General features: G+C 45.5%; 1 protein-coding gene across 2 annotated transcripts in view; it reads right to left on the minus strand.

Moving 5' to 3' along the window:
- Nucleotides 1–403: 403 nt before the first annotated feature.
- VASH2 (vasohibin 2) overlaps nt 404–26,201 on the minus strand; it is a 38,184-nt gene continuing 12,386 nt past the window's right edge. For both annotated transcript variants that reach the window (XM_027723752.2, XM_027723753.2), the window contains exons 4-7: nt 21,852–21,926; nt 10,233–10,614; nt 8,217–8,332; nt 404–3,543 (exon numbers count right to left, since the gene is read on the minus strand). In XM_027723752.2, coding sequence (XP_027579553.1) covers nt 3,474–3,543; nt 8,217–8,332; nt 10,233–10,614; nt 21,852–21,926 — 643 coding nt within the window. In that variant the 3' untranslated portion in view covers nt 404–3,473. The remainder of the gene's footprint in view (nt 3,544–8,216; nt 8,333–10,232; nt 10,615–21,851; nt 21,927–26,201) is intronic.

Consider the following 26,201-nt stretch of genomic DNA (forward strand, 5'->3'; position numbering starts at 1 on the left):
GCTGAAAATAATGTCTTACTGCAACGGTGCTCTGGACACTTCTGTCTAAACACATCTGCAAAGGAATTTGTTTAGAGTGTAGTCAGTGCAGAGGCTGCAAGATTGAACTTTCAAAGGAAGAAGACAGCTTTGCATATTTATGCTTTTGGAATTTGCTTCTTAAAATTCTAAAAGCTTAAATATGGGCAGCATTCACTGGAATCTTTTAAAAAATATTTGAAATAAACCCAACCTTAACAAGCACACTACCTTACAGGAAACTTAATTAATATATTCTAGAACAACAAAAAAAAAAACAATTCTTGACATCATGAGGCTTCATACATATTGAACAACTAGAGGACAGGGTTTCTTTTCCATTTTAAAAATGTCAGGTTGTATCTTGAAATGACAGATCCTGAGGTATTACATGATCAAGACTTTATTCTCATGATGGACTCATAAACATTCTTTGCAAAATAAAATTTACAAAGTAATTAAAAAAACACCAAAGACTTCCTGCATAGGAAACTGAGAGGGGCTGAAAACAGGTCAAACTACATGTGGATATGTATGTAGAACCCACTTAAAAGTAACAGAATTGCATTTCAGTGTAGTGCTGGAAAACCTGCACCCATGTTCATGAAATCACATTCAGATGCAGTTGTCTCTCAGGAGCACTTGTAGAATTTTCATCTCTGTTCCCTTTTCCTGACTACAGGCAAACGACTGCAATTACTTTGTGCCTTGAGAATAACGCAGGAAGTACAGTGGTAGTAATCACAAAACCAGCTGAATTAAAAAAGTTCCTCAAAACCTAAAACATTCAGCTTAAATTGCTGAGATTTGGAGGGGGCTATTTTACTCTGAGGTAGTATCAGTTAAAGATATTTCTTTCACCTGTTAACAGTCAGGTTAATGCTGACTACCTCTTTGATACTGGGTGCTGTCTGATTGCAAGTATCTGAGTAATCTCAAAGCTGAACCTCATATCTAAACAGATGCAACAAATTTCTGGGTACATCCAGGTTACAGCTAAAAACATTGTTCAATTGTAGCAACTTTTACAGTCTGTGTTAAGAGCAAGAATAAAAAAAAAAAGTAAGTCATTAAAAAAAAAGACTACAATGATATTTTTATTGAAGTTTCATGCTGTGCATATACAAGTGATGAAAAAAAGCCCAAAAAGTCATGCATGTTTTCTACACTATTTGACCACTTTGCTGTCACTTGAACCACACTTAAGACAAATGCCATCATAAGCAAATTTCAAGAGAATATTTCAGCTGAACGTCAAAACAAGAACCAAAAGCACTTTGTCAAACACCTCTACAGCATTAAAAAGCTTCAGTGTAAGTTAAGAGAAAATAAATTGTGCTGGACAATAGTAAAAACTATATACAGACATTACTTGAGCTGAAGTAAACCATGGTTTCATAGAAAAAACTTGCCACATATCAGATAATCTTGTGCTATAGGATACAGCTTATCAAACGTTTTTCCACGTTTTTTATGCATGAGAAATTCTAAGGAATACATGAAAAAAACATTGTTTAGGTCGCAAGACACTGGGCAGCACAAAGTTTAAAACTGAAACTCTGCAGCTGATGTCAAATTACACAATAATTTCTACTAAAAGAGTATTTCCCTCTCTTCAAATTCACTCATTAACTAAAAAAAATCCCTATTGTGAACACGGGAGTGGAAAAGTTTACAGAAAGAGGGATGGGAAAGGCCTCCCTGTAATTGATATGGTAAACTTGGATAAAGAAGAGTTATACATTTGAAAAGTTTTCTTCTTCGACCTTCTGAAGTCTAACTGGTACAAAGCCTTTCACTGGTTGTAGAAGGTTGCAGGGTCCTGGTGTTTTTCTTCCTGTCCTAGGCAGGTGAAATTCATTGACTTTTTTGGGCAATGAGGTTTGTGTACAAGCAGTTGTCTCCTTCTGTGTTCATTCATTTGCTGGCTGATACAAGTGTTCTAGGAGCTTAAATCATTCCATTTGAATAAGCATCATTGTCTGTTACAATGTCCTGTCTTCACTGAGATCCCAAAAAGTGCGTGCCCAGGAGCGGAGGTACACAAGGCCCATGGCAGTATCATCTGTAAGCACAGCACAAAGGGTAGAGGCTGGACTTGCACAATAATCCAGTTTATGTTTAGGCACCTAATGAAATATTTCCAGGAATGCAGCACTCGAATGGTTCCAGAGAACTTCACTAATGTGAATGGTGAACCCCAGTAAGTCTTACCATGTCACTTGAGAACGCTGCTGTCGGTCACAGGTCCTTAGCCAAGTCTTAGAACAAAAGGATTGAGTTGGAAAGAAGCAGAAAAGCTTGATTTGCAGCTATTTCGGGCACACTTCCTTATTCAGGTTTCACTAAGCAGTGAGACCTACAACACATGTAGGAAAACCCCCTTACAGCAGCACAGCAGAAGGTTAACTTCAGCCTGCCATTTCTGATTTACTATAAGATGACAAAGCATCACCACTGGAGACTGCTCAGCCTTTCAAAGACAAGGTTCAAATTTACACACAAATGTGGAAAGAAAAGCACAGAGACTCAAGTTAGCAATTCTGACAGTTTTTCCATTATTCCAGGTACATATATGAGAAAAAAACTGACTAATAGGTGAACACTTGTCTCTCCAAAACAGCAATCTCTACGTTTTGTGCTTTAGCAGTGTAGTCAGGAAAGACTAAAAGTTTGTGACAAAAGTATAAAAAAAATTATGAAAGTTTAAAAATCCATTATTCATCAATTGTCATCGTTTAAAAAACCCAAAACCTCATATCTTGCCTAATAAGATGTCAGTATTAAGAATACACTTGCATATTACTATTACTTAACATCTTACAGCAACATGCAGAAAATAATACAGGTGGCAGTAAAATATCCAGTGCTGTTTTAATACTACCAGAAATGCTGGGAGACAGTACAAATTAGTGAGAAAACAATAATACTGACAGTTTTGCATATCTATTAAGTCTAGTGAGGTAATGTTGATACTTTAAAAACTTATGCCACTTCTGCACTGCTTGCTTTTATTGCTGAATTAAAGATTAATACTGAATATGATTTTTCTTTTAACTGCACTGCACCCCAGCACATCTTAAAACTAAGATTCCTTAGTTATTCCAATGCTACTACCCAGCACAGTGCCAAGTTCAATTAACACTTGTACAGGGAAATGATATTTGAAGAAACTCACACCACAGAGTCACCTGCTACATGATGGGAGGGGAAGAAAAATCTCCTATCCTGGCAAACCTAATTTTAGGTTCCCTTTGCTGATGCCTTTTCTATAAATTGAAATAAATACTGCCACCAAAAAAAAAAAAAAAAATCCCCCCCTTCTATTTTCTAGGTAAAACTTTTATTGTGGGAGTACATAAGTTAATAAATAGTCCATTCCTTTTCCTTTCCAACGGAGTGCAGGTAAAGTGCAGTGGGAAGCAGCAGGAAGCCCTCTGTCCAGTATGGCTTTGTTAGATGCGGAGCTGGTAGCCCACCTCATTGAGCGTCGCCAGGTCTCCTTTCTTGTCCACCACCGCAGGCCTGCGAGCAAAAGAGGGAAGAGGGCGCTGCTGACCAGCAATCCCATGCTGCCACAGGTGTGGACAGCACAACGGGAACACAGGGAAAGGTTCACTTCAAAACAGGCCTCACTACTTCTAATTTTCTCATCATAAGCACAGTCCTGCTGAATCTGCCAATGGAACTAACGTGATTGAGCTACTTGTGTGCTGCCTCTGAAGCCACGTTCCAGCAAAGAACAAGCTGTCCTATGCTCGGGTCCATGATCTGAGCCTGGAAGCACCCATCCCTGACTTGGGAGAGGGCCTAAATGAGTAGACAGGACTAGACACATTCCACCTACTACTCTGTCATCTACCCCAGAGCAGGATTCCAGCTTTTAGAATAAAGGTGAAACAGCTGAGAACAAACAGGCAGGGCCTCTCACATGGCCACTGTGTCTTCTCTCCGAGCCTGGCCTTTCTTGGCTAGGTCTGTGTGAAGGGCTAGAGCCCCCCAAACAGAAAACACAAGGTGAACTCCTTCAGTCTCCCCCTCCTCTCATTTCACAGAATGTTCTGAGTTGGAAGGGACCCACAAGGATCATCGAGTCTTAAGTGAATGGCACATACAGGGATCAAACCCACAACCCTGGTGTTAGTAGCATTATGCCCTAACCAACTGAGCTAATCTCAGGGGTCTCCTGGCACCCAACATGCTGACCCCGTCCAGCCATTCACTTGAGCAATCACGCACACACAGATGCTATTAGATCATTTAAGTGTCTCAACAGCCTGAACCAAATGAAACCTTGAGCAATCAGTCTATCCCTCTTTAGAAAGCAGTGGAAAAGCTCCTGCAACACTTGGCAAACCAAAACATTCCAGCTGACTTATAGTCCATGGAAGTGTCTAATCTGAGTTTATTCCAGGCTCCTAGCTGCTTTCACACTAAGCCGTACGTTTGCTTTTCTTAAGGCAGATATTGTTTAAAACACACATTTCTCCTAGTACTCTACAGCAGGTCTGCTTCCTTGCAGAAACACAGCTAAAGCCCAGAGTAGTACGATGTGAGGCTGGTAATGGCTCCAGTGCTTTCCTACAGCTCCTCAGACCTGGCTTTCAGCTCTGTGCACTCACTCTTTGCTCATTATGCAGCAGCTGTGACCCCTGAGTTTGCACTGCCAGGCTGGCGCTTATCTCCCCATTCCAGCTGCCGGCCCATTTCCATGGAAGCTGCTCAGGGCAGCCAGCACGGGCTCGGGAGAGGCAGCTCAGGAGAGGCAGCATGCCACAGGCGGGCTGGCAGGCCAGGGAAAGCCTGGCCCTGCCCATGGAGTGTGCTGGGTGCATGCACTGGTGGAAGAGCTGTACTGCTGCAGCCCTAAGAGGTGAGGGTGTACAGCTTACACATACACGCGTATGGCAGAGCCTCCAAAATCTTTTTTTAATTCTTTAATTCAATAGGGAATTTTTTGATATTTATTTTTAAGAGCAGAACTGCTAACACCAGATCTCTGCTGAGATTCTACACAGCATTTGAGAGCTGGGGACATTGCTATGGACAGCTAATGCTCTTCTGCCTAGTCACACTGAATGAATGAAACCTGTTGTTTTGCCACTTACCCAAGCACCTCTAATAATAACCTCATCATCTTCTTTGCAGTACTGCCCTGCACCCTTGTGTTTATCTCAGTTTGGAAGTACTTCACAGATGTGAAGGAGTCCTCACTGGTCTCTCTCACTTGCTAGAAGGAATCACACTTAAAGAAATCACTGTAAGATAGTTTGGATTTTTCACTTTATTCCTTCAGAGCAGATGGGATTTGACTAGCCAGTAAACAAGCTACAAGCTGCATCCATCAGAGCTTGCAGAGAGTCAGAGACCAGCAAGAGATGCATTGTATGAAATTTCCAGCATCCTTCCTCCCTCCCTCCAATTTATGGATGCTCTTCACACCCTTTTCTCCCTTTAATTAAAGCTAGAATATGGTTTTAATTAAAGTATGTCTGGATGGTTCTACCTTCTCTGATTATCCAACAGAGATGGGGAGTCCCTGCACACCCCTGGTGACATACCCATTTCCACTCACCCATCCACCACAATTCTCTGTAGCTTCTAGCTACAAACACACTGTCCTCCATGAGGTTTAGGAAAAGACAAGAATTTGTTGGACCAGAGGCACCACAGATCCCAATCTTCTTGGCTGGCAAATGACCTTACACCAAACCTGTCCTCTGAAGTGAGGGATCTCTGCTGTACTAGCCTGTCAGATCACACCTCCTGTCCAAAGTGCCTTGACCATGAGCAGGTGAGCAAGCTGTGCCTAGTTGCTGAGTACACAGTATTCATGAGTTGTCTGCACTGGATCTGCCTGATTTTGCACATCCTTACATGATCCTAATATAATCCTGCCTCCTTGCACATCCTAATAAAACAGACTAACAGAATTTTCAACAGTGACATTGGGCTGGAAGCACACAAGGCCAGTGTTGCCATGACACTCCCAGAGCATGCATGTGTTAAGTCTCAATATGAAGTTGAAAGGAAATAGAGCTGGTGAACTGACATTTAGGAGCAGAGATTCTCCAGGCTGCTGCATGACCCTCCCGCTTTGGGACTTCAGAGGATGGACAAGTGGACACAGTAAAGCTTCACACTTACCAGATTCACTCCACCCTATATCCTCTGTATTCATGCTGTCCCCTCTTAGCAGGATCACACCAGCTGTGGGCTAAGAGCACATGGACTCTTACATAGCTCAGTTAATGAGCTGCAATTTGACCACACACCAGCCTCCTAGACAGGCATGTACTGCATAGTGCATCACCACCTGCTTCCTGCAATGCGCCCTATCTGCCTTGTAGCTGCATTTCCAGGCTAAAAGGCTATCATGGGCTTGCTAGCAGCCACCACCTAATAATCTAGCAAGGAACCAGGATAAGAAGTTAAAAGGTTTGAGGCTGTAAAATCCCCTTCTGTCCTGAAGCACCGCTTCAGTCTTTGTCCTTCAGAAACAATCCAGCAAAGACATTCCAGTTCACCATTCCAGTTCATATATTCTTCAGTGGGAGATTTTTCCCAGCAGGCCCATATAATTTTACTGTTGACAAAACGCAGGCTGTAATAACAGCTTGTCATCAGCAGGTGAAGCCTTTCAAATGAATGTGTTATACAGCCCCTGCCAGCTCACACTAGAGCAAAACACTTCTCTCCCCCTCCCCTGCAAGCTTGGAAAAGCTGCAATTAAAGCATGTGAGTAAGACATCCACAAAGAAACAAAACACAGTGTTGATAATCACAGCCATTCTTTAGCTAGGATTCCAGCCTAAAGCCTAGCAAACCTGAAAGCCTTTCCTCTTCTTTGTGTAACACAAAGGCCTCTCACTCCATCAGGTTCTTGGAGATCCATCAATATGCCGAAGAAAATACCCAGTTTCTCCTCTTGTATTTCTCACCCCGTGTCAACTGCTGTACAAGCTGGTGTGTGTCATTCAGCTCATCCCTGATGAGGGGCTGCCATTCCCCCTTCAGAGCTCAGAGATCATCATGCTACAGCTGGGTCCTGGATCTTGTGTCATGGTGACTCAGGGTTTGCTCTAGATACAGAGCAACACAGCAGGTAACAGGTGCTGAAGCCACTGCAAGGCCATCCATACGTCACTTGCCTTTCTGTCCTAGAAAAGCAAAGCTGCCAAGGAGGAATCAGTCACTGCAGAGCAGCCACATGCCCAGCAGCTCTCTCAGGAAACCAGCCCAACTGGAGAGTCTCCAAGCTCAGTGAGACACTCCTCTCCATAAATACATAATCCACTCCAGCAACTGCAGAAACAGTATCAGAAACCCAAAAATGAAACTGTCCCTCAAAAAGAATCCAGGAGGTAAAAAAGCCTAGAACAGCTGAGCCCATTACAACTATAATTATCTCTGCACTAAACAAGGAGCTCTCAGTGATGAAGCCCAAAGTACAGCATCGTGGACTGAGTGTGAATTCACACGTAAAAATAAAAGCCTGCTGTGAAATCATGTGCTGCCAAAGTATCTTGAAGTTATCTTTAGAAGGTTAGTCTAATGTCTTTGTTAGCTGCTTTAAAATAAATAAATAAGTGCTGAGACAGTAGTCTGGGAGCCTATTTAAAAAATGATGATCATAAATATGTGACTAATCCGGGTTATGTATAGGCTTTCACAGTTGTCAGGTTCCTGGCACGAGGCAGTATAGCTAAAACTCAACTCTTCCACATGTAAGGTAAGGGAGTCTGAATTGCCAGTGGCTGTAAAAGGCCTGTGATCTGGAAGCTCAGTTTTATCCATTTAGAGGTATTACATGCAGTTAGTCCACGCTTCCCCACACAGCTAAGGAACAACTGTTAGCTACAACACAAAAGGGAAGTGGTCTGGGATTTTTTTAAGGTGATTAAAATCAAAGAATGCAATGCAAGTGATGTTTCCCCTTTTGAAAGAAGAGAAAAGGTTTACTTTTCTACCATCCCTGTAAGTTGGACAGTCCAAGGACCCTGCACAGAGGGGTCATCGGGCAGCAGGAATGCCAGGAGACCAGCAGTACCAGCGGCTTCTGGAGCCTCTCTGGTAACAAAGGGTACCTGGGGCAGTTTTGCTATATATGCCACTGAGCATGTAAGTTTTGTACAGCCAAACAACGCATCATCACCCTCCATTTCTGACCCAGCAGTGATGGTGGCAGGAATACTCACGATTTATCTCTTCTGCATGCCCGTCTCTGAGGGCTCGCTTGCCTTCGACGAGGGGACAGCGACTTACCCCGTGATCTCTCTTTCATCGGAGAATGGGCACTTGAGGGTTTCAGAATCTGTGAGAGATGGGGGAGGGAAGGAATTGGCCTTCAATAAAGGCAATGATTCACTGAAAATAAAAAAATTAAAATAAAGGGCCTCATACAGTAGCAGGGATGGCACACAAAGAGCCTTCAGTCCCTTGGGGCTTATTCAAACCCTGCCCAGGTTAAGAGGAACCCAAAGCTGTTATCATGTGATAGCTGTTCTGGGGCCTCCTGCAAAAATTCAGTGTCACCAATTCAGTTCCCAGCTGAATACTGTCTTATCCACGGCTTTCTTCAGAGCTGGCAACAGCAAAGGATAAGAAAAATGACTTTGAGCCTCAGCTGAAGGAAACTCAGGCAGCCAAATCGCCCTCTCCAGCTTTTCTCTACACAGAGGTGACCATCTCTCAGGCTGGCAGTTGAACTCTCTGACAGTGAGACTTTTCAGCAGGTCTCCACCTTGCCCACATCTTCCAGGCCCTCCAACCTCAGAAGGCCATCAGCACGACACTCGTGCTTCAGGCTCTTTTAAAGACCTGACCCTTCAAAGTCAGCCCCCTCACAACAGGAGCCCTCTGAATCAAGTGGCTCAAATTCTGAAGTAACTCAAGGGAAAGGTCAGATGCAGGGCCTTCCACCTTCAAGAGTTCAGGGCTCTGGTCCTGGCCCTGAGGCGCTCAAAAGGACTGGACTCAACGTCACAGCTCAGCACACAGACAGAGCTGGTCCCTCTATCAAAAGCAAGTATAAAATTCAGTCACCCACCCACCCATATGGACTTCTTCAACTAGAGCATGCTTCAGCTGTTTGTTCTCTAGGTAGTATTAAAAGTGTATGAATAGATTAGAAGCGAAAAGAAGAAAAAATGTAATTACATCAGTAATCAAGACCACATTCTTAAGGTGATAGTATGATACAAGACAGCCCTCAAAACTCCTTGGCAGGGCAGGAGAGATGGCAGCAGAACACAGGGGCTACGATGCCACTGGAAATGTTCACCCCAAGGTCAGGGCAAAGGGGCAGGTGCCTCAGCCAAGAAGGCACGTGGCTGCTACGTAGGAGCCGTTCTTTAGCAGGGAAGGGGACAGGAACCCAGAATAACTTGGACACGATGCCACATACCTCTCCACAAGAGCCAGAACCCATACTTAGCAACACACCTGCTCTGCTCTCACTGCCAGCAGCAGGCTGGAAAGGCACCAAATCCCCTTCCACCATGACCACAAACAGCTCCTGGCCTATGCCAGGCTCAGAGGCACGGTCAGGGACACCCCTCATCCCCAAGGGCAGCCAAAATCTCCTCCACCCTGGCAGCCTGCCCTATCTCCCTGTTGTTTCTCTCTGAGCTCTTCAGTCCAACCAACTGGCAGGGAAGCATCAGTCTGCCAATGACTTGCTTTACTCACCTTTCCCATGTAATCCACTTTGTGATTTAGCTGAGGGTGGTGGACATCAGGCAGCACAGGGCAAGCCCACTGGCATGCCCTGCAAGGAGAGGTAACCACTGACACGGATGTCCTGTGGCATCCCTTGCAGTTCAGGTGCAAAGAGCAGATTCCTACCTGTTACCAGGCCACCCTTCCCACCAGTTCCAGCCCCAGCCATGCTGATTCTTCCCAGCCACATTCTTCTGGAGTCATTGAGAAAAGCAAAGTGGGAAATAGGTCCTTGATGGCCAGGGACAAGTATGGGTTCAAGTGTTTTTCAGGCTGAAGGGGAGATCCTTGAACTAAATAGCTACAAGGGTTTGAAAATGCACCAAATCCTGGGGGAGCACCACCAAGACAGATTTAAGCACACGCCCAGTCCACCTGATATCTGGTTCATCTCAGGCTGGGATCAGTCTGCTGACACAGGGCAAGACCCATCTCTGGGGGATGGGACAAGGCACAGCTGCCCCTGAGCCCACCACCCAGGTGCACAGGCCTACCTTCATCCTCATATCCCTGGCAAACTTCTCCAGCTCCTTTCTGACTTCTGTGCGCATCATTTTGGATACATTGAGGACCAGCTGTTTCCACTCGATGGGCTGAAAGCTGTGCGGCTCGTGCGGGACATATAATCCAATTTTTACTTTTTTGACTGAATGTAAGTACTTTTTATAGGAGTCTTCAAATTCAAAGATGAGGTCGCTCAGAGTTCTGTAAGTTAGAGGTTTGTCCATCAGATCTGATCGTCTGCTCATGCCCAGCGAGCCGTACCGGCCGTTGCAGTAAATCCCAAGCACCACATGATGAAAATAGTTCCCTGAGAAGTGGGTTTTAAAGCTGATGGGGAATCGTTCCACGGAGGGCTGCCCGTTCGTTAAGTATCTGATGTGCACTGCGTTAAGGCAACAACAGCACTGGGAAAGGGGCCCTCACAATGATACCTGTAAAACATGTTCAGCAGTTTGGTTTGATTTTTTGAACTGCCAGGGCAAGGGCTTTCTTGCAAACACAAATTTATTCTCACTCTGATCCAGAAACAGTCAATGCTGCCAAAGCCCATTTCATTGCTTGGAGAATAAGACGCGATGGTTCAGATAGGGAAGGGCCTGACTATTAATCACACTTAGGGGGAAGGGAAAAAACCACAACACCGTTCAAGTCAGCATGACTAAAGAGAGACCACCCTGCCTAGATCTGTGGGAACTCCCCCACTTGATACCAACATCAAACTCCCAAAAGAGAAAAGTGTTTACCTTTCACGGGGGGCTTGGTACGACTCAGGTTACTGAGCCTCATTTTCTCACATCTTCAAGTACTATAAAAAAAATCCGAATTTATTCCTCTCCAAGGTGACAGCCTGCCTTCCCTTCTGTAAATTGGCCCTCAACATTGCCACACCTCATACAATAGTGTTTTTGCATGTTACCCTTGTCACACATAGCTGAGATGAACAAAATCACCAGATGGGTAATTAGATAAGCACAGAGACATGGTCAGGAACAAAGGCTTTCAAAAAGCAAAACCTGTCCCCGGAATCACTGTCTGCCCATTTCAAATGCAGCACATGCAGAGTCCAGGAACGAGCTCCATAACACTGTAGTATGTGATCTCAGAGGGGAACTACACACAGGTCTGGGGCCATCTCCTTGGGAGGCTGCTGGCCTGTGCCAGGGAAAGGACCGGCTGAGAATCCCTCATGCAAACAGCTTTGCGTCAGCACTTACGTTGCATGCAGCTCCCTGCTGCTAATACCGGGACAGCTGAAACTCACCCTGGCTCCACGGGCTGGCACCTGGCCCCTGGGACAGCAGGTGCCCTTCCCCTCTGCAGCTGAGGCCCCCACCCACGCCTGGGGAATGGAGGAGGGATGACCAGAAAAGGCTGCAGCAAGACTCCCCAGCCTGGGGTTACTCCAGCCAGAGGCACCTGCTGCAACCCTGAAGCCGCCCCCGGAAGCAGATGCAGTCAAGGCAGTCAGTCAGGGTGCTGCCACTACAAATACACTGCCCCAAAGGGCAGCGCTGCCAGGATAGTGTCAGGGAATCCTGACGGATGGAGAAGTGGCATTACATTCTACTGGAGCTGCAGGAACCAGCTCAGACTGGGATTTTGCTCTGGGGATCTGCAGCATCCCCTCCTCTCCCCACCCCATACCCAAAAAGGGCAGCGAAACAAGAGCCACTGCACAGCTGAGATGTCCGGGGATGTTACTGTGGCCAGCCTTCCTCCCCTGCCTGCATAGCATGGCTGCCTGACAACTGCTGGGAAGCTGAGAACAGAAAAAGCCTTTGTACCAACACCATAAAACACAATTCGGGCTCAGTTCTGGTTCTGACCAGCCTGACATGCCACCACCTCACCACCAGTGCAACTCCCAGGGATGTTTATCCCTGCCCACCCACACCCAGTGTTTCACCTCTTCTCTTCTACAGAGATGCAGGAAAAGCATCCAGTGGCTCTCATCTGTCTCTAAAGCATTTTCTCAGGGGAGTATTTCACTCACCTGATCCCTGTTGAATTTCACATATTCAAACATTCGCCCCCCAAGTGAATGCAGAAACCAACTAATAAGAGATTTATGAACTGCCCAGAATCCGAGGTCGAGCAAGTAGTTAAACAAACAAAAAAACCCAACAGTCAAGAAAAACACATTGGCACAAATCTTTCAGAACAGCCACAGGAAAGCTTTTCGGTTCCATGCCAAACAAGTTTAACTACATTCAATGCTAGATGTCATCAGCTTTAGCAGCCTGGAGAAAATGTAAGAGAGGGTATAGGAATGGACAACACTACGGGCCCAGCTCACGGTGCACTTCACTGTCTGCAGATCACAAGCCTGGATAAGCAAGCAGAGCACAGACCTCCCTAACACACACACATCCCTCACTCAACCAAGGCTACGTGCACCCACCTCCTGCTCACCTACATCAAACACAAACACCCTGAAGCAACTGTCAAAGCCCACTCCGCTATCAACTACATCAACACAGAACAGAAGCAGCTCTATTTGCCTTTGGTGGTCTCACTGGATCACTGTTGCCTTAGGACTAGGTTCTCCAAGAAAAAAAACATGCAGTCAGTAGAATTAAATAAATTAAATAAATTCACTGCAAAGCCAGGATTGGGGCCCAGCACCATTATGTCAACTGGAAAACTCAGCCCACAGTCACCTCATACAAAAGGTCACCTTGCTTCAGGCTTTAAAAGGAGCATCCTGTGTACATCAAAGTCAAGTTACAATAATTTGTGTCCTACAGATTCTTGCAAAAGCCCATTATATTTATCATTCTATGTAACTGACAAAGCAGTATCTTTTATTAACACCTGTGAAGCTTTCAAACATCGCCACTATTTTTCCCCCTCATTATGAAAGAGTTTTCTCTCTGCTCCCCGAGTGCCTTTCTATTAAGTCCACACAAAGCTTTGGTGGCCACCTGCTACACATACACACTTCTGCCACGAGGTCTCAGAGAAGTTGCAATTTAATCTCATTAAATACCAAGTAGGAGTAAAAGAATCTTTTGAGGGCAGAAATTACCCACCATCAAATAACCCAGCAACAACTGCTGTGGAAATTAACCTTTAGGTACAGGTTGCTTCGCTGAGCGATAGTTAACGAGAGTCCCCACCCGAGATGAAATACACAGCAAACGGGTTGGAAAGGCACGTCAGATCTTCCCCTCCATCCATGCATCATTATATATCTTTTCCTTTCTGCTCTGCCCAAGGAGAGCTGTATTGTGGCAAACAAAAGGCAACGACACAGCAACGCCGCAGCTGTAATCACACTTTTGAGCCAGGACTGTAACTGCAGGATGGAGAGTCGGGGAGTAAATTACATGCCACAATAGCAAAGCAGGGCAGAGCAGGAGAGGGCAAAAGCAGCTGTAGTGAAAGCTCAGTGGCCTCTCGATCCTGGGTCTTCACGTAAATCAAAGCAGCAGAAAAATAGTATTGAGGGATACTGATCTCCTTGGAGATCACACAAGAGGGATTCTAATCTTCTGGCTAGCCACCTCTTGCCCCAGTATCCCTCCTCTTTCCCCATACCCAGGATATGCACCAGGACAATACCTGGAGCTCCACTGAGTATTCACAGAATGGGTTAGTATGGCATGTCCCCATCCCTCGGAGATTCCCAAACTCAGCTGTCATGGTTTAACCTCAGCTGGCAACTGAGCACCACACAGCTGCTCACTCACACCCCCACCAGTGGAATGGGGGACAAAACCGGAAGAGAAAAATTGTGGGTCGAGATAATGGCAGTTTAACAGGTAAAACAAAAGCTGTGCACACAAGCAAAGCAAAGCAAAACAAGGAATTCATTCACACTTCCAAACATCAGACAGGTGTGCAGCCCTCTCCAGGAAAGAAGGGCTCCATCACACTTAACAGTGACTTGGGAAAAAAAAGGCTTATTAACAAGTAGGCTTTCTTGAGCACACCATTACTGCTAGCAGCCTGCAGGAAGGGCCAGATTTCCCATGGCAGCATGCAGATCCTAGGGATCTGCAAGTCTCCAAACATACTACCCTCTGAGCCACAGGTTGTTTTGCTTCCCATAGTCCCCTCGCCTTCAACACCCAGGCTCATGCACAACCTAGCATGGATACTTGGGAGACGTTCAGATCCCAGACTCAAGTACAAGCAAGACCCAGGACACAAAACCTGCCCTTTGGCCATCACCTGGATCTTCCTAGGCAGTAGGGAAAAGCAGAGCAGTATCCTTAGTCAGTTCCAAAGGGGAGAATTAGTTAAGGTGTTAGCTGAATCAACCCCTCAGTTTTAAAACTCTGGAGCAGAAAGCATCTGGATGGGTTTTCTTTAAATCCGCATACTCACATAATAACTCAAGCAATGGCCTTCTGTGATTTAGGGTTGTTTTGGTTTTTTTTCTTCATCTCCTGGTGGACTCTAAAATAAACAACATCCTACAAAGAAGTCCCACCATCTTCCTCCCAGTAGAGACCCTCCCCTACACAGGTGCCCCCACTGCAGAGCACAGAGCAGGTCCCAGCCAGAAGAGAGACTTGAAGCCCTTCACCTTGTTTACTTACCAGCAGCATCTTTTAGAAAAAAAACGTTCTCCCTTGCTTTTTTTTTTTTTCCCCTTATTGTCCTGGTTCCAGCCGGGACAGGGTTCATTTTTTGCAGTAGCCAGGAGGGGGCATGGCTAGGACACAGATGTTATTCTATAACACTTCATGTCACTGCCAGGGGCAGGGAAATGGACTCTCTTCCTGGGGGAAGGGGTTCCTTCTAGTCAAGAAAATGTGGTGGACAGGACAGTTGGTGTAGTGTGGCACTGGTCCTGAGCCAGAGAGTGGTGGGGTGGCATGACTGCAGTCAGGTCCAGCTCAGTGAGCATTTTGCAAGTGAATCACCCTCACTTTTGTTATTAATATTGTTGCTGTTACTGTTCATTTTCTTATCTCATTGCTGTTTCCAGTAAATTGTTCTTATCTCAACCCATTATGTTTGCCCTCAATTCTCAACTCCATCCCTCGGCAGTGAGAAGGGGAAGGGGAATGCAGGGGAGTGAGAGAGAGGAGCCATGGTTTGGAGAGCCCCCCTCAGTAGGGGCACTGAACTGAGAAGCACCTTTCCTAAATCAGGACACTTATTACCAAATAATCAGAGCAGGATCTTTCAATGTGGCCAGCACCGTGTCTCTGGGCTTTGAACACTGCTGGAACTCTGTCTTAGAAGCTGACAGCACCCACCAGAGAGTAGCTAGCTCCCCACGGCTAGGTGAGCTCAGGTAACTTGCTACCAGCAGTTTTCCCACCACTGCTAGGAAGCACAGCCAGCTGTACAGCAGGTGAGGGAACACACTGTGAGCACTACAGCCCACCTGTGTCTAAACCAGCTTGAATGGGATTTTAGCCTTTGACAAGGTGACAGGCCACAACTGTGCAAGGGATGTGCCAGTGGCAGGTGAGGAGACTAATGCTGTCCCTGCACTGTGCCTGCAGCACCAACAGGGACCCAGATCAACAGAGACTGCTGGGGCAGGGGACATGGCGAGACCCTCCTCTGATCCCCAAAGGGAAAAAGCCCAAACGTTAACAGAGCACACCAAGGCCCTGCAGAGCCAAACCAAGGCCTGCTCAGGTTCCAGATGGAAGTGCCAGCATCAACTGTTTGAGCAGCCCAGCCCATCAACACCGACGCCCGAGTGAATCTAAGCACCAGCTGTCCCAGTGCCCAGACTCATAAGTGCTTTTCCAGCTGCAAGAAGACTCAGCACCATACCTAACACTGCTGCAAACCAAAGACAAAAAAGGGAAAGCCAGATGAACCTACTACTGAGCAAATAAGTGCCCATTGCACTGCTTGTGCTAATCAATTTGTTATTTATTAGTTTGAAATTCTCCCTTATTTAAATCAGACAAGATGGTATGGCAGTGCCTCATGTCTCAGAGCCCAGCAAGGGTGGGTATAGCTGAAGTCTGGTCGAGATGAGCACAGAAAACCACAGGGTGTCTGGTTCTCTCCTCTTCTGCCACCCACATGGGCTGGGGAGACACGAGCAGGTGCCCCAAACCATCATGGCAGGCTGTGCCACTGGGCACCAGCAAGCTGGAGGGATGATGGCAGGCTGAGGAGCGAGGAGGCAGCTTTATTTACACTAGCAATGCTGAAGCTGCTAGCTCAGAGTGAGGAGGTGTAACAGGAGGAAAATAAACCTCAGCTTCAAAACCATCAGATAAGGCTTCAGCAGAAACAGAAGAGCTGTTTTTCTGAGCAACCAAGCAACTGCTCAGAGGACCTCCAACCACCAGCAGTAAACACTGAGAGAAGTTTCCAGCCACAGCCTGGAGTCAGACGGATTTCCCACAGGCTTCGGACTGCTCACTCTAAGGCAGAGTACTACCGAGCCCATATATAGATTTTGTCTACACAGAGGGCCCAGAGTTCCCCGTGGCAGCTCCAGTGTCCATGGAAGAAAGGCCTGAGCATCTGGTTCAGACTCCCCAAGTGGACTGCCAGGCTTACATTCCTCATTTTGAGAAACCTACTCTCCAGTGCCTGGCTGCAGTCAGAGGAGACTATCATAAGATTAGACCGTGACAATGCAAGCAATTAAAAGCTCTCTCCCAGCTTTTCCCAGCTACCAGAGGGACTATTTCAGCAGGATCATCCCTTCCTGCATTTCAGATAACAAGTGGGTTAAGCTGTAGACAAGCATGCAGGAGACAAAGAGGGGCACTACAAGGACATCAATATCCTGCAATAACTGCAAGAAACTCTCCCCCTTACTGAAAACATTTCATGTTGAGGGGTGTACCTGCTAGGCTAGAGGAGCTGGATGGACCCAGGTCTCCAGTGGTGATAACCATCATCCACAATTAAAAGCACAGAAGGTATAGGGGAGTGTGTATATATATATTAAATATATATATATATTTTATGTATATGTGTATTAAATAATTTCTCCCTCGTGAGACACTTTTGCTCTCCTCTTCCTTGTTTAATCATATTATTGGACAAGGGCTCTAATACCCTGCATGGGTCTAACCATTACCTCACATGAACTGGGAGAAGCATGCTGAAGGCAATGGGAGTGAGTTACATTCAGCTGACGCAGACATGCTCCACAGGACACCTTAGGATGGATGCCCTGTGCCGCTTCTCTCTCCCCCGCTGATATTTTGCTCTCCACATTTTAATAAAGTGAATACAGCATGCGTAAAATTCCCGTGGCACTTTCTGGTTTACTACTGCCTTTCTTGAGCTCAAGTGGATTGGATCTTTGCTCAGAAAGAGTGGGCTGAACGCACCATTACTCAGCTGATTTACAAATGAACTGAGAAATGCCCTGGGGAAGACAGCAGGAGGAATGATTCTGCTTAGGCACTGACAAGCAGATCATGTAAGCAGAGAGATATGAAGCCAGTTCAGACAGCTACACAGAGAAAAAGAGCTGTGCAGACTGCTGCAAAATAATATGGGAAGATCTGTACGAGCTTTCAGTCATCTCACAGCAGCTGCTTCCTTGGTGCATGCAGACAGGGTAGCTCAGTATTTTAACTCACTGCCCTATAAAAACGCTTCAAGATCTAGTGCACAGGCAATTATGCCAAACTTAATTCTGCACCAAGAGGGATTAGGGAAGCATTTTATAAGAAGTCACATAGTAAAAGGCAGCTGCACAAGCCAGCGAGCAGCTCAATTAAAATGACATCTCGCTAAGCCGCTCTGAGAGCTGGCCCTTGAATGAAGGCTCATGCCGAGGGTCCGCCGGAGTGGGCTGTGCTTTTTTTGGTATCCAAGCAACATGGCAAAGCCTGCCAGCACATGAATTACAAGCAGCACCTTATTTCCAGAGATATGGAATGGAGTCAGAGGTTAACAAACACAGGCAGGGCTGCTCAGCTCAGGTCTACGTGAAGACACTGGCTGGACACTTAGGAGAGGGTAAGCACACCTCTTCTCTGGAAGCCACCTGACCTTGGAAAGCTGTTGGCCTCACCGTGTTTGCATAGAGAAGGCAATGCCGAAGATCAAAATCTCACAGCTGAGAAAAACCAGCAAACTTCGCCATGTACCATGACAAAGATGCCTCCCAAAAACCCTCATGGTGCACCTGCATAACAGCACAAGGTTTTGCACAGGCTTCGTACCAGCCCCTTTCCAGACACACATATTCAGATGGCCCATCACCTCACCGCTCTACATGCTTTGTGTACCCACATCTCAAGCAAAATACATAGGTTTTCTATTGCATGAATCTTTTAAACTTTAATGCATCTGTTACTGGACCACCACCCAGCAGACAGTCCCTGTTCTCACACAGAGACTTCCAAGACAATAAGTACAAGTCCTAGAAAGACAAGCCTGCCCCATACTGTCCCCTGACTAAACCTTCTCAATTTAAAAGTCTAGCATAAGTTTGGGGTTTTTTAAGTAGCATCTAGAGACAGAAAGATTCATACAAATCTTAACTCTGAAGAAACTTTGAATGACACCAAATAGTATAAAACATAGTTTTCAACTTTTTTGCTTCCCTCACTGCTCAAAAAAAACCCACCAAAATCAAAACCCACCAAACTGAACACAAGTCAGGTCTGAAGCAAGCAGAAAAATCAGCAACGCTTTTAGGTTATCATGGTGCCCTAGTTTCAGCTAGGGAACAGTTAATTTCTTCTCAGAAGCTGTTACAGTGCTGTGTTTTGGATCTGGAATGATATTGCTGTTGATAATACACTGATGATTTGTTTCTTTGCTAAGTCGGGTTTATCCTAAGTCACAGATTTATTTTTTTTCTTGTCTCATGTTCTGCCAGTGAGGAGGTACACAAAAGAAACTGGGAGGGAGCATAGCTGGGACAGGTGACCCAAACTGAACAAAGGGATATTCCACACCATAGAATGTTATGCCTAGTATATAAACTGGGGAGAGTTACCTGGAAGGGGGGGCGATGTGCATTCAGGAAAGGCATCGGTCAGCGGGTGGGGAGCAATTTAATTGTGTATCACTTGTTTTCCCCTCTTTATTATCATTATTCTTATCATTTATCATTATTACTGTATATTAGTTTATTTTCAACTACTAAACTGTTCTTATCTTAAGATACAAGTTTTACTTTGATTCTCCTTCCCATTCCACCAGGGTGGTGGGAGAGAGGGCAGGTTGAGTGAGGGGCTGCGTGGTGCTTAATATCCAGCTGGGCTTAAAACCACAACACATGGTTATCTGTAGGCCACTAATCACCTTTTGTTCAAGTGTTATGGGGAATAATCAGTTCACTACTAGAAGTAGAGCACTGCAAGTCACACTGACGCTGCAAAGCAGCATCAACTCCACCTGGGGATTATTTCCCCCACTGCTTTCATCCCCAAATAGTTTGGGACACAACCCTGACACAAGGACAAGCACAACATATCCACTGACATCATTTCAAGAGAAAACAGTTGATGTAAACTTTTTGGAATTGAGGAAAGCTTTCAATACTGTCTCTTGCATTATCCTCCTGGACAAAATGTCCAGCACACAGCTAGAGAAATACATAACACAGTAGGTGAAAAACAGGCTCATGGGTCAAACATAAAGGTTTCAGATTACATCAGACTGGCGACCAGTCACTAGTGAGGTCCTGCAGAGCTCCATTTTGAGGCCAGTTCTCTTCAACATCTTCATAAATTACTTGGATGCAGGACTCAAAGGTATACTTAGTAAATTTGCTGATGACATGAAATTAGGAGGGCTGTTGACACCCTCAAAGGCAGAGAGGCCCTGCAGAGAGACCTTGACAAATTAGAGAGATGAGCAATCACCAACCATATGAAATACAACAAAGACAAGTGCTGGAGTTTGCACCTGAGACAGGGCAATCCTGGGTCTACATACAGACTGGGGAATGAGATGCTGGAGAGCAGCACCATGGAAAGGGAATATGAGTCAGCAGTGCCCTGACAGCCAGAAGGGTCAACCCAGTCCGGGGGGCATCAGGCAAAGCATCACCAGCCGGGCAAGGGAGAGGATTGTCTTGCTCTGCTCTGCACTGCTGCGGCCTCACCTTGAATACTGTGTGCAATATTGGGCACCACAATATAACAAGGATATTAAGCTATTAGAGTGTCCAAAGGAGGGCAATGAAGATGGTGAAGAGTCTTGAGGGGAAGCCATCTGAGGAGCAGCTGAGGTCACTTGGTCTGTTCAGCCTGGAGGAGACTGAGGGGAGACCTCATTGCAGTCTACAACTTCCTAGTGAGGGGAAGTGGAGGAGCAGGCACTGATCTCTTCTCTATGGTGACCAGCAATAGGACCCAAGGGAACAGCATGAAGGTGTGTCAGGGGAGGTTTAGGTTGGATATTAAGAAATGTTTTTTTTCACCCAGAGTGTGGTTGGGCACCGGAAGAGGCTCCCCAGGGAAGCGGCCACAGCACCAAGCCTGACAGAGTTCAAGAAGCATTTGGACAACACAGGGCCAGGAGCTGGACTTCAATGGTTCTTGTGAGTCCCTTCCAACTCAGAATATTCTATGATTTCTGCTTCTGGAAAGGCATTGGTTTGAGTCTTCTGTTGACATCAAGCCCCCAGGACCCCATCCCTCTAGCTGCATGCAGACCCTCCAGCGTTTGCAGGGGAAGTGCTGTCAGCCAGAGCCACCTTTCAACTCATACTCAAGGCTTATCCCTGGTGCACAGGGAGCAAAGCGGAGCCACAGCAGCACACCACAAACCTCCCAGCACAGTGAGGACTGTATCCAGCAACCAGTCTGGCACACCATACCCTTGCACTTGGTCAGCCCACATCCCGTTCCCCTCCCCCAGCAGCCACCCCTCCTCACCAGCCAACAGCGGGCACTACCTGCCAGGCTCTGCCAGCTCCTTCTCCCACAGGAGGGGGCAGCAGCAGCAAGCAAAACACTGCAGAGACATCCCAGAAGCTGGTTTGTTTTCGGGGCTTATTTTTGGTTGTGTTTTTGTTTTAAATCAAACTTGACCAGTTGTGATGAGATTTATCTGGCAACCTATTCCTGTAGCCCTGCCTTGCTCTCCCCTGTAGTGGTTTAGCATGGTGCAGGTTGATTTATCAGTGACAGCAGAAGAGGGTCAAGAAAGGAGTCAGCCTCTAAATGAAAATACTTCTGGGTTTTTTTCTGAGCCTGAACAGAAAGCAAGCATTATGTTAAGGTAAAGCTTAAATGTTTAACTATAATACACATATGTTTCTGCACAAAGCACAGCTGTGGGTTGAGAGACAAAAACTAACAAGACTTGGCCATGTACACATCAAAAACCGAGAACTGAACCCACGCTCCTCAAGTGTTACCAAGCTCCAACAATAACCAACAGAGAAATACTAACAAAGAAAACAAAGATTGTGTAGGTAGATACTTATCTGGGCACTTTGGGTCAGATCCTGACGTTATGCAGATTACCAGGGCAGAAGGCAAAGTCTGCACAGCCAAATCATAACACTTGTGAACTGGGCATACAGCATCCAAACTCCTACCAACAAGCCCAGGCAATTCAGCAACTTGCTGACCAATACCATGGCAGCTTAACAAGCTGCTGGCACTCACCTTTGGCTGTGACCCTCTGAAACACCATTCAGGAAGGGCAATATATTAAACAGCACTGCAGCAGACAGGCATGTGAAAGGATACATCCCCAGGATAACTGCTTCAAGGCATTTGATAGGTAAGGACTCCCTGGTCATTTCTCTTGCTGTCTCCATTAACCTAGAACAGAAACAAAACAATTTTGAGTCCTTCCATCTAGAGCAGTTGACTGGAATCAAAGGGCCTTCTCGTAGACTGAGGGCCAGGTGCCTCCAGTTCTTATCTCTGCAAGAGCTGATGAACTTGATTATCCTTTACAGTGACTTGTCAGAGCCCTGTTGACTTCTGGAGGATGACTGGGGGGAGAAAAAACAAAAAAGAAAGAAAAAAAAAAATGTTTGGCATCCCAGTGCCTTCCAGCCTCTGAAGATGGGTTGAAGGAATGCTGCCTCTCCCAGCAACTCCATGAGCATCACTTCAGACTGTAATACAAATCCCTGCTGAACTGGAAAAGCTGGCAAACATGTAAGCTCTCACAGCAGGACTAAGAGTAGCTTATTTTCAAAATAACCCTGCTTCTCTTCTGCAAAAAAAAAAAAAAAACAAAAAGGAAAAACAAACAAAACAATAACAGGGGAGAGAGGATGGTTACATGATGGCCCCTGAAAGCTACAAATGCCTCTGTGAGTCTATAGCTATAGCTGGACAAGAATGTAATGCCTTTTTATCACACCCTTCTCTACAGAAAACTCTACCAGCACAGACACTTCACACCACTGCAAGCTGAGGTATTGTCTTGCTGCTGCTCCTCACCTCCTGTGGATGGGGAAAGAGGCAAAAACCACACCATTTCCTGCATGAGTGCAGGAAACTATTATGCCTAGGATTTTGCAAGTTCAGTTTAGTTACAATCTAGACTATCTTTGGAGTACAGTTATCTGACAGGGACAACATTGTGACAAGAAACAAGCTCAGCTGAGAAAGATGTTGTCCCAGATTGATACTGTACCATTAACCAACTAGGTAACCTATCTCCTTCCACAAGCAGATCCTGAAATCCTTAGGATAGTTTAAGAAAAATACTGGAAGGAGACTAAAAAAGGCCAGAAGAGTCACATCCAATGACACACCCAAAAAAAAAAAAAGGCAGCTAAAAACTAAGCCAAATGGATGAAGTCTGTTTTGAAGTCTTCTCTATCCATATCCTTTCCCTGGGAAGAGCTTTGTAAACAAATCCCTACTCTAAGGAAACACAATATTAAATGACAAAAATATTTGTATTAGACAAGATTATGAAAATATGCATCTGAAATCATCAGTCTTTTTCTCCCACTTTCTAATTCAGCCTCTTCATGCATTTTAAACCCTGTATTGAGTGCAAATGGCAATACAGCTTCCACTGCTATTACAGTCTGTCACAGCCATTCCGTGTCCCATTTATCCAAGTTAGAAATTATCTTTTCATTTGTAAACAACCACCCTTTACACTCGGCCTTCAGTACAGAAGACTAATTAGAGTTTGCCTGCCTCCTACACACTCACAATCAGCCACAGAAACCCCACAGAGCACAGAGCAGCTCCAGCAAGGGCACACAATGGGATTCCTTCATCCCCCACAGTGGCTCTTCAGTGCTGGTCGCAGAAGGAGCCTCTGCAAAGGCCCAGCTCCATCCGGAGGCATTACATGTAGATGATGCATGGGAGGCATCCCACTGAATTGCCTATCTTCTAAAGTTAAGAAAAAAAAAAGTCATAGCTGATAATGAACATTTTTTCCTGCATCATCAGGAAAAAGCTCTGAGTTGTTAAGCTATTTAGCTTCAAGCCATTTAGTGAGACATATGCCTGGTTAACATAATCTGAGGGGCAGGGCCAGCACCTCCTCCTCAGGTCTGCACCTGCGCTGGCCCTGCTGCCTGCAGGCACACACAGGAACCTGCACCCGGGTCCAGGAGCTGCAGCAGGTGCTCCGGACCGGGACAAGGATGAGGATCTGTGCAAGGGGAGCATCAGTCAGGAGGCATCAGCAGTGGTCAGTGAACAAGTGTCCATCTACATCCACAGGCAGGTCATGCCCTCGCACACATCCATCCCACAGTCCTGGGGAATACTCCACAAACAGTTTGCTTTATCTCTGCATGGATGATCCAGTTCAACAGCCACTTAAGAGTTTTTCTTCCACTTTTAACAAGCTTGAGACAAAGCATGGCCTTAAACCCTGTGTTTGCACTGGAAGCAGAGCCTTTGGAGAATCCCCAAGCCACTGTTCTGCCCAAGGTAGCATAAGCCAAATCTAAATCACTGCTCACAGACAATTTTTCAACCCACTTTCAACTGGCTTCTCAAAGGCCTGGGAACCCACCAGTTAATCTATCCTATACTTAACCTTGCATCTAAGAAGGTCCCCTAATGTTTAAACTAAATCTTTCCCTTTTTGCAAATTAAATCGGGAGCTATTTCTGCTCTGCACAGTGAGCATGGAGACCATTTATTATCTCTCCTCTTGCTACAGACGTTTGGATATGCAACAGATTATAATCCACCCTCTCCTCAGTAAATATGAGAAAGCAGACACCAATCTTTTCTTTTTTTTTAATCCTTCCCTCACTCCCCCCAAAACTTCCCCCTTAGGTTATGTTTTCTATACCTTTCAAACAAAAAGTTTGCTGCTTTGAATTTCGGAGTCCCTTCAATCAACTCACTTCTCACAGTCCTTCAACTAAGTCCACCACAGTAGAAAAACACCAATTTCCTTCTGAATCCAACTTTCAGTGCATTTTTGCAACCAACCCAGTGTGCTGTTGGCTTTTTCCCTCCTGGCCCACCCTGAATAGGTTTTTGTGGGGCTCTGTGGATTTCTTTTACTGGGGGGGAGGGAGGGGCTGAGTTGGTGGGTTTTGGGGTTTTTTTTTTAGGGGTGAGGTTTTTTGGTTTGGCCTTTTTTTTGATAAGTTTTGTTTGGTTTCTAAGATCAGCTCCTTCTTTGCAAAATCAGCCTTTTGTTCTCCACAACTGGCTACTCCCAAAACCCTTCTCTGCATCTGCCCTTACTAAATTATCTTCTGTTTGTTCCAGCCCAGCTTTCTCCTATCCTTTGAGATCACTTTGAATCCCAACTTCACCTTGCAAAGCTTTGTCACCTTGTCCAGCCTGGACTGTACACCATCCATCAGCAAACCATTAGTGTTATCCATACCATTAGTAAAAAGCCCATTGAGCTGGGACAGACATGACACACCACAACTGACAACCTCTGCTGGGCAAGAGCAACCTATTGGTAAGTACCACTTTCTACATGCTGCTTTTCACCAAGCTGGGCCCTTATGTTGAATAGTGTTATTTAGACTCAAGGCCCCTGCCTTATCCTCAGGCTGCCAAATGCCATACTAAAGCAAGGAGTTATTACACACAACTTCTCTCTGACTGACAAAAGCTCTTACACTCTCACAGAAGAAAATTGTCAGAAACAAATTGTGCCAAATGAAATTAATGTTGCCTTTCCCCTGAAACTGCAGATAAACTCAGAAAGTTCCCAAACTTACCTTTTCCTTTATTGTTTTCAAAGGCTGATATCTTTGCCTTCCCCAGTTTCCAAGAATACCCATCCTCCCCATGCTCTCTAACACAAGTATTAATGGTGGGACATCACTTGTCAGTTCTCTAAGAGATAACAAATGACAGAGCATTCAGCTCATTTGAAAGTAACTCATGACAGATGCTCTTTGATTTGTCCTTTCCCCCTTTTTTTTCACTCCTGAATTCTTACCATGCTGTCTCAGATGTTAACAGGGACCAAAAAGTCCGCACAGTTAAACTCATGAAAGAAGATTTAAGGAAGGCAGAAAAGAATTTTAAAAATAGCATCAAGCATTTCAATTTCCTACTTGAGAAGGGTTTGTTTCCAGGATTTTCTTTAAATCTTGGCAGTTACCTTAAAAGATTCCACATGTACAGCTAATCTTTACAACCTTATATCACAGAACTCGCCCACAGTCACCCTCTCCACAGACCCCAGTGAGCATGAGGGCAGCCCATCACTTCCAGTAACCCAAGGGAGACTGCTACAGTCAAAGACAAGTGTCATGCAGCTTCCCTCTTTATGGCACTTACAACACTATCTAAAGTCTGCCACACAGATCTCTATTCCAGACCACAGTGAACACTTCTGCCTCTTACAAATGCAGCCAACAGCACAAGTTGCTTGTTCCTGCCTTGAGATCTAGTCCTTGGCAGATGATGATATTTCTTTGTTAATTGATTCAAATTTCTTTCAGTGTTTTCAGGAGCCCACCTGACTAACTCCCTTGCTTTCTGCAGTAAGAGAGGGCCTGTAAAGGAGTTGGGTTTGCCTCTTTAGGATGTTTTCTGTTTAAATTGTCAGTGTCTCCAGACAACTCATGGGAAGAATGAATTCCTTTTGCTCCCACATTTTTCACTCAGGCACCCAGTTTCATA

This window comes from Pipra filicauda, unplaced genomic scaffold, assembly GCF_003945595.2.
Source record: "Pipra filicauda isolate LSUMZ 115617 unplaced genomic scaffold, ASM394559v2 scaffold221_size1283894_pilon, whole genome shotgun sequence".
Taxonomy (NCBI): domain Eukaryota; kingdom Metazoa; phylum Chordata; class Aves; order Passeriformes; family Pipridae; genus Pipra; species Pipra filicauda.